Source organism: Nicotiana tomentosiformis, chromosome 2, assembly GCF_000390325.3.
Source record: "Nicotiana tomentosiformis chromosome 2, ASM39032v3, whole genome shotgun sequence".
In the NCBI taxonomy this organism is placed as follows: domain Eukaryota; kingdom Viridiplantae; phylum Streptophyta; class Magnoliopsida; order Solanales; family Solanaceae; genus Nicotiana; species Nicotiana tomentosiformis.
In genome coordinates this window covers 124,622,379-124,630,550 of record NC_090813.1, presented here as the reverse complement: position 1 = coordinate 124,630,550, position 8,172 = coordinate 124,622,379, and the positions used below count along the sequence as shown (strand labels likewise).

General features: G+C 43.9%; 1 protein-coding gene and 1 non-coding gene across 2 annotated transcripts; one reads left to right on the top strand and one right to left on the bottom strand.

Annotated features, from left to right (window-relative positions):
- Positions 1 to 762: 762 nt before the first annotated feature.
- Positions 763 to 869, bottom strand: LOC117273220 (small nucleolar RNA R71). The gene has a single exon (XR_004503197.1). It is a non-coding gene; the product is annotated as a small nucleolar RNA R71 (small nucleolar RNA).
- A 4,335-nt stretch (positions 870 to 5,204) lies between these two features.
- Positions 5,205 to 5,777, top strand: LOC104119352 (uncharacterized). The gene has a single exon (XM_009630835.1). It carries the CDS (start codon positions 5,205 to 5,207, stop codon positions 5,775 to 5,777), a length of 573 nt encoding a protein of 190 aa, XP_009629130.1.
- The last annotated feature ends 2,395 nt before the right edge of the window (positions 5,778 to 8,172 follow it).

Here is an 8,172-nt window from a genome sequence, read left to right as displayed (position 1 = left end):
TTTTACAAGGCATAGTTGGGCGTGACCAAATTTTGGCGCCGTTGTCGGGGAACCTAACGGTGTTATTTATTACAACTTAGAAGAATTGCTAGGATTCTTAGTTTAGATCAATTTCTTACGGTGTTTAAATTTTTTCATTGAAATTCTCACGTTTGAATTCTCTTGTAACTTAGGTGTATGCCTAGAAGCTCTTCGAGGACTGGTGAACTTTTTGAAGGACTCTCAGATCCCGAGAAAGTATTCAGGGCATTAAATCGAGCCAACAAGAAGAACAAACAGTTACAACAAAAACACACACTCGAAATTGAAATGGACAACGTGGACGATGTCAACGAAAACAATAGGAATAATCGGGTTGACCCAAACAATGGAGTGGTGGTACCTCTTGTGCTAGAAGCTGCTCTTTATGATTGGGCACAACCAACTGCTGATAACTTAGCCACCGCCATTGCTGTACCTCAGATACAAGCGGAGACATTTCAGATCACCAACAACATGCTGCATCTGTTGCAAAATAAGGGACTATTCTCTGGGTCATACATTGAAGACCCACAACAACATCTGAAGAATTTCCTATCAATATGTATGACCCAAAGACAGCCGAATGTGACTCCTGAAGCCATCAAGCTATTACTGTTTCCATTCTCTGTGACTGGAGAGGCTCAAACTTGGCTGAATTAGCTCCCAATAAAATCTATTGCCACTTGGGAAGAATTAGTCAAACAGTTCTTAAACAAGTTTTATCCTCCCAACAAGACTACAAGGCAGATCGATGAGATATTGCAGTTTAGGCAGAAACCAACTGAGACCTTGCAAGAAACCTGGGAGAGGTTCAAGGGTATGCTAGTGAAGTGTCCACACCATGGCATCCCAGATCAAATGCTGGGACAAAGATTCTACATGGGTTTAGCAGATAGTTTGAAGGCCAATGTAGATACTTCAGCTGGGGGTGCATTTTTGAGCAAGACATTCACAGAGTGCAAGATTCTTCTTGACAAGATGGCTCAAAATTCAGGCTGGATGGCTAGAGGTACGACACTTACACCAATAGTGCATTCTGTTGCTCTTGACCCAAACAATTCCCATGCAGAGAACATAGCCACTCTCATGACTCAGATGAGCATACTGACAAAGAAGATTGATGAGATGGGTACAAACCAAGTGCACATTGTTGATATAACGAATGGAGGATTGTGCACTCCTTGCATAAACCAGTCATATGTGTGCTCGTAGAGTGGAGAGAATGACAATCAGGGCTTCAGAGAAGACATGAATTATGTCAATAATTTTGGAGGTCAGAGGCATGGTGGGAAACAATGGGGACCAGCACCAAACCAGAAGTACAAACCTAACCTGCCATAACACAACCCCAATTCTGGAGGCGCACGACCACAAGGTCAAGTTATGCCTTATCAAAGGCAGCAGGGCTATAATCAGCAGCACCAGCAATAGCTGGCATACCAACCACCTCATCAACAACAGGACAACAACATGGTAGAAATCAGGGGTATGATGTAATAACTCATTGGAACAAATGGTAAGATGCAAGAAAAGTTAGCAGCACATGATTCAGCAATCAAAGTCATTGAAACTCAACTGGGACAACTGTCTATGGCCTTGAACAATCGCCCCCAAGGAACATTCCCTACAGATACAAATATTAACCCAAAGGAACGGAACCCAAATTAGCTAATGACAGTGAGTCTTAAGAATGGAAGAGATTTAGACAGAGAGTAAGAAGTTGCTCAATTTATGAGAGAGACTACGCCAACTATGCTGGTTACATTAGAGGCAGATGAGTTATCAGAGCTCACCGAGGTTGTAATTGAACAAGCACAAGTTGACAAGGGTAAGGAGAAGGACGGTGAACAAGTCTCAGAACAGGTGGCACCTCTTGTGCCAGAGGCCTCCAACAAAGAAAATACATCAAGTAGTGGACAGAGGTTGACTCATGCACCATTTTCTCAGAGATTAGCAAAACAAAAGAAAGATGATCAATACAGGAAATTCATGGAAATGCTTCGATAGATTCAATTGAATATTCCACTGATGGATGCTTTGAGGGAAATGCCAGGGTATGCAAAAATGATGAAGGACCTGATGTCGCGGAAATTTGACTTCTAGGACCTGTCCACTATAACTCTGACACAGACCTGCAGCGCAGTAGTGACAAGACCTATGGCCCAAAAGGTGTCTGATCCAGGTAGCTTCACTAGGCCATGCACTATTGGGAGTTATGATTTTGCTAAAGCATTGTGTGACTTGGGATCCAGCATAAACTTGATGCCCTTGGCAATCTATACAAAACTGGGCATTGGCAGAGCTAGACTGACCTCAATGTTGCTGTAGCTGGCCGATCGCAGAGTCAAAAGACCGACAGGAATTCTTGATGATGTGCTTGTGCAAGTGGAAAAATTTATATTTCCTGCAGACTTTGTTATTCTTGACTGTCAGGTGGATGAAGAGATACCCATCATTTTGGGAAGGTCATTCTTAGCCACTGGGAGAGCATTAATTGATTGTGAGATTGGAGAGTTGAAAATGAGGTTGAACAATGAAGAAATAATATTCAACGTTCAACAATCCATGAGAAGACCCAGTGAATTTGCAAACTGCTCACTAGTGGAGGCCGTGGATGTGATACTGCAAGAAGAGGATGAGACCCTTAATGTCAAGGATCCACTAGAAGCCTGCTTGATGAATTTGGAAGAGATGGATGGTGAAGGGTTGGCAGAGTGGGTCACAGTTCTCAAAGGTCAAGGATTCTGGAAAAGGGAACCTTAGTTCGAGCCCCTACGCTTAGAAGAGAGAGCAACACCACCTCCAAAACCATCAATAGAGGAGCCACCACATCTGGACTTGAAATCGCTTCCAGCCCACCTCAGGTATGCTTTCTTGGGGCCTAATTCTACTTTGCCTGTTATTATATCATCTGGTTTGCTAGCTGTGCAGGTAGAGCAACTATTGCAGGTATTGCAAGAATATAAGACTACTATTGGTTGGACCATGGCAGACATAAAGGGTATCAGCCCAGCCTTTTTCATGCATAAGATTCTTCTGAAAAAGGGGCACAAACCTTCTAGGGAGCATCAATGACGGCTGAACCCAAATATGAAGGAAGTATTAAAGAAGGAAGTGATCAAGTGGCTGGATGCGGGTATTATCTTCCCCATCTCTGATATCAACTGGGTCAGTCCTGTCTAATGTGTGCCGAAAAAGGGAGGAATGACGGTCGTACAAAATGAGAATAACAAGTTGATCTAAACTCGTACAGTCACGGGGTGGCGGATTTGCATGGACTATCAGAAACTGAACACATCCACTCGAAAGGACCATTTCCTATTGCCTTTCATTGACCAAATATTGGACAGGTTAGCTGGGCGATCCCACTTCTGTTTCTTGGATGGATACTCGGGGTATAACCAAATCTCAATAGCCCCGGAAGACAGAGAAAAAACATCCTTCACTTGTCCATATGGCATCTTTGCCTTTCGGAGAATGCCCTTTGGACTTTGCAATGCACCGGCTACATTCCAGCTGTGCATGTTAGCCATTTTCACTGATATGGTGGAGGATATTATGGATGTGTTTATGGATGATTTCTCTGTGGTGGGGGATTAATTTGAATATTGTCTTCACAACTTAAGAAGAGAGTGCTCAAAAGATATGTAGAGACAAATCTGGTGCTGAGTTGGGAAAAATGCCATTTTATGGTACAAGAAGGAATAGTATTGGGGCATCGAGTGTCCAACAAGGGCATTGAAGTCGACCATGCTAAGGTTAATGTGATTGAGAAGCTGCCACCGCCTACTTCGGTAAAGGCAGTGAGAAGTTTCCTTGGGCACGCTGGGTTCTATAGGCAATTCATTAAAGATTTTTCCAAAATTGCTAACCCCTTATGTAAGCTGCTTGAAAAGGATCAGCCCTTTGTGTTTTCTAATGATTTCAGGTTGGTTTTTGAGGAGCTGAAAAAGAGATTGGTGACTGCACCCATCATAGTGGCACCCAACTGGGAGCAACCATTCGAACTCATGTGCGACGCCAGTGATTATGCTATAGGAGAAGTCTTGGGGCAACGCAAAGACAAAATGATGCACTTGATTTACTATGCAAGCAGGACGCTCAGCGGTGCATAGCTCAATTACACTGTAACGGAAAAGGAAATGCTGGTTGTAGTGTTTGCCTTCGACAAATTCAGGTCGTACTTAATTGGTTCAAAAGTTATTATTTATATTGACCATACAACAATTAGGTACTTGATTGCAAAGAAGGAGTCAAAGCCACGCTTGATTCGCTGAGTTCTGTTGCTACAAGATTTCGATCTGGAAATCCATGACAGAAAGGGGACAGACAATCAAGTGGCAGACCACCTCTCAAGATTGGAAGGAGCTGAAAAGAGAATGGAGGTTGAAGACATAACAGAGACATTCCCGGATGAACAGTTACTTGCTGTGACAATGGAGGAGACGCCATGGTACACTGATATTGCTAACTATTTAGCAAGAGGTATTGTACCTTATGAACTCTCCTCAATTCAAAAGAAAAAGTTCTTCCGCGATTGTCGAGCCTATTATTGGGACGAACCTCTATTGTTTAAAATATATGTAGATAACATGATCCGGAGGTGTATCCCCGAGAAAGATCAACTTTTTATTTTGCAGGCTTGCCATGCTTCACCATATGGTGGACACTTTGGAGGAATCCGAACAGCAGCAAAAGTGTTGGAATCGGGATTGTATTGGCCTACCCTGTTCAAGGATGCCCATGCTTGGGTCAAAAGTTTAGATGAATGCCAAAGGACAGGTAACATATCTTGCTGTCACGAGATGCCGATAACCATAATTCAAGAGGTCGAGGTTTTTGACATGTGGGGGATCGACTTTATGGGGCCGTTCGTCAGCTCGTATGGTAACAAATATATATTGGTAGCGGTTGACTATGTCTCCAAGTGGGTCGAAGCGGTGGCTCTCCCAACCAATGATGCAAAAGGGGTAACAAGTTTCCTAAAGAAAAACATCTTCACACGTTTTGGCACCCCGAGAGATATAATCAGTGATGGTGGAACCCATTTTTGCAATAGAGCGTTCGCACGTCTATTGGAAAAGTATGGAGTTCGCCACAAAGTAGCCACACCGTACCACCCACACACGAGCGGGCAAGTTGAAGTGTCCAATAGAGAAATTAAAAGTGTCCTGACAAAGAAAATGAATGCAACAAGGACTGATTGGGCAAAGAAGTTGGATGATGCATTATGGGCGTACCACACAGCATTCAAAACTCCAACTGGTATGTCACCGTACAAGTTGGTATTTGGAAAGGCATGCCACTTTCCGGTAGAGCTCGAACATAAAGCACTTTGGGCACTGCGGCAGTTGAATCTGGATATAGAGACCGCAAGCACCAACAGAGTCACTGAGTTACATGAGCTCGAGGAATTCAGGTTCCATGCATTTGAGAATGCTAGATTATACAAAGAAAAGATGAAAATGATCTATGATAAGCACATCCTAGATCGGAACTTCAAGCCTGGAGATCTAGTGTTGTTATACAACTCGAGATTGAGATTGTTTCTGGGTAAGTTGAAGTCCCGATGGCCAGGACCCTTTAGAGTGGTGCAAGTGCTCTCAAGTGGAGCTGTAGAGATTGAATCTGAAGATGGGACAAACAAGTTCACGATAAATGGGCAAAGGTTGAAACATTACCTTGGAACGGTCGAAGAGAAAGGGGATAGAGTGGTGATAACTTTGGAAGAGCCCCAGTACGCGAAAGAGGAGTGATAATGAAAGCCTACATCATACCGCGACATTAAATCAAGCGCTTCCTGGGAGGCAACCCATGGTTTGTTGTAAATCGTCGGGCCGCGACGTTAACTTAGGTGCTTTTTGGGAGGCAACCCATTATTTTCTTACTTTGGTTGTTGTAATTAATTTTGAACGACTTTGACCGATCTACTAGTGTGCAGGGCAAATATTATGCTCATCGAAAGGATTCGAGGGTCGAAATTAACCCGAGAATAGGTAAAAATACGGCAAAGACAAAAATTGGCTGGAGACGGAGATCCGCGACCGCGAAGTGGATCGCGGATATGGCCACAGATTTTTGCATGTGTTTTGTCCCCCGTCCGCGGCCACGGATTGGGGCACATATTTTTGTTCTCCCTCTGCCCAGAATCCGCGGCCGCGGATTAGACCACGGATTGGACCACGGATTTTGGGCATGTCCAGATAACATGCAACCTTCAAGGAAGAGACATGCTATCGGGGCCTCATCAAGTGGTCATGGAGGCTCATCTCAGGGACGGGCACCAACCAGTGTAGCTCAGTGTGATCATACCAGGTTTTCTCCATAGCTGCCCAAGACCGTTTCAGTTTGAAGGCCACTAAAAAACCTGTACCGGAAAGGGGTATTGATAGGGCGTCCCTCTAGGATGAGTGCCCTAATATGTATCGGGAGTTGATCAGGCACAGATTGGACAGCTTTTTCGAAGAGCCGGAGGAGGGTAACTTGATACTTGTTCGGTAGTTCTATGCCAACTGCCCCGAAGATGAGGATAGAATATGCACTATGCGACACACGAGGGTGGATGCCTCGATAGAAGCCATCAGGAGAGTGTATCGATTGCCTGAATTCAATGGGGAGGAGGATTTCTATGATACTTACAGGAGAGAACCCATCACATGGAATAAGTTTTTTAGAACTATTTGTCCACTAGACAAAGAGATAGTTTGGGTTGTGCAGGGATCGAAGCTACACTCTTCCTCACTCACTTTTGAAGGAAAGTGCTGGTTGTACATCATCAACAGTCGCTTGCTGCCGTCCCACAACACCACGGAGGTAAATGGTCCGAGAGCTGCCTTGATATGGTGCTTCGTGAATGGCCACGACTTCGATGTGGCCAAGGTTATTCAGTCTAAAATGTTAGTCTGTTCACCACAGAAGAGGTATGGGTTCTTTTTTCCCTCTCTGATCACTAGATTATGTCGGGCAGCAAGGGTGCCTGAGAACCCAAATGCGGATGGCATGATAAAGAAAGAAGCAAAGTTCCGGGCAGACAAAGTGACAATCGGGAAAGACCCTGTGGCACCAGGGACAACTCATAGTGACGATTCTAATGCGTCGGAAGATGGCGATGAAGGGCAGGAGGAGGTTGAACCTACCTCACCCCACAGGAACAAGCTGCAGTGGCTGAAGGACCATCCCAGGGCAGACGGAGCATGCGAATGACAACCCTAGAACAAGACATGGTAGGACTGCGCACTTCCGTCATGGAATTGGAGACCAGAGTTGATGCTTTGGCCACCCAAAATGCGAAGTCAGAAAAGAAAATCATGGGTTGGCTGAGTGCGCTGGGGAGAGCATGTCATCTCGACCCTGGCATTATCTCCGATCAAGACTGATCCACCAGGGAAGTTCCTTTACCTCACATTACTTTACTTTGTATTACATGGGGACATGCCATCTTTTTAAGTGTGGGGTGGGGGATACTTTGTTGTAGGTCGTATGTAGATAGTTTTGTAGTTTATTTGTATAAATCAATTTTGACTTGGCCCGACGATGGATGTCATTCGATGGGTTTCTTGAGGGACTAAAGTCGAAAGAAGAAGAAAAAAAAACCAAAAAGATTGTATTTTGTAGTAGTATATCAATTCCCCCTTGGTTTTTCTTCAAACCACGGTTCTTTTTCAAGGATTTTGTTTGAACCGGTTGTAGTTAGCTTTTTATTTTTAGTTAGGAACTTATGGGCTATGGGAAGAATTAGAATAGGATCCTGTAATTTCGTAATGCCTTGAATATAACAGTTACGTAGTGTGACACTTAAGCTCATTTGTTGACTTTTGTAAGAAGGCCTTAAAATGTATGTTCTTAATTTGGCTTAAGTACCCTGATCTGATGTCTGATGATCTAATCTGGAATGAATCATGTGCTATGTGTGTGTGAGGCTTGTTATATTCTTTGCACGACATTTAACGCCTAGAACTTGTCCCGTGTGTCTGCAAAGCGAAATGGTAGTCTTGTTTGGTCTGGAAAGTGATATAGGTATTTCTTTGTTGAACCATATATATACATACTCCACCCACCTATTTGCTATGTACCATAGTTAACCCCGTTGAGCCTGTAATCCTGTTTCCTTGGCAACCACAATACAAGCCCTATCCCTTGTTTGAATTGACC

Excerpts from the sequence above, each read along its gene's own strand:
- LOC104119352 (XM_009630835.1), top strand. The coding sequence starts at position 5,205 with ATGAATGCAACAAGGACTGATTGGGCAAAGAAGTTGGATGATGCATTA.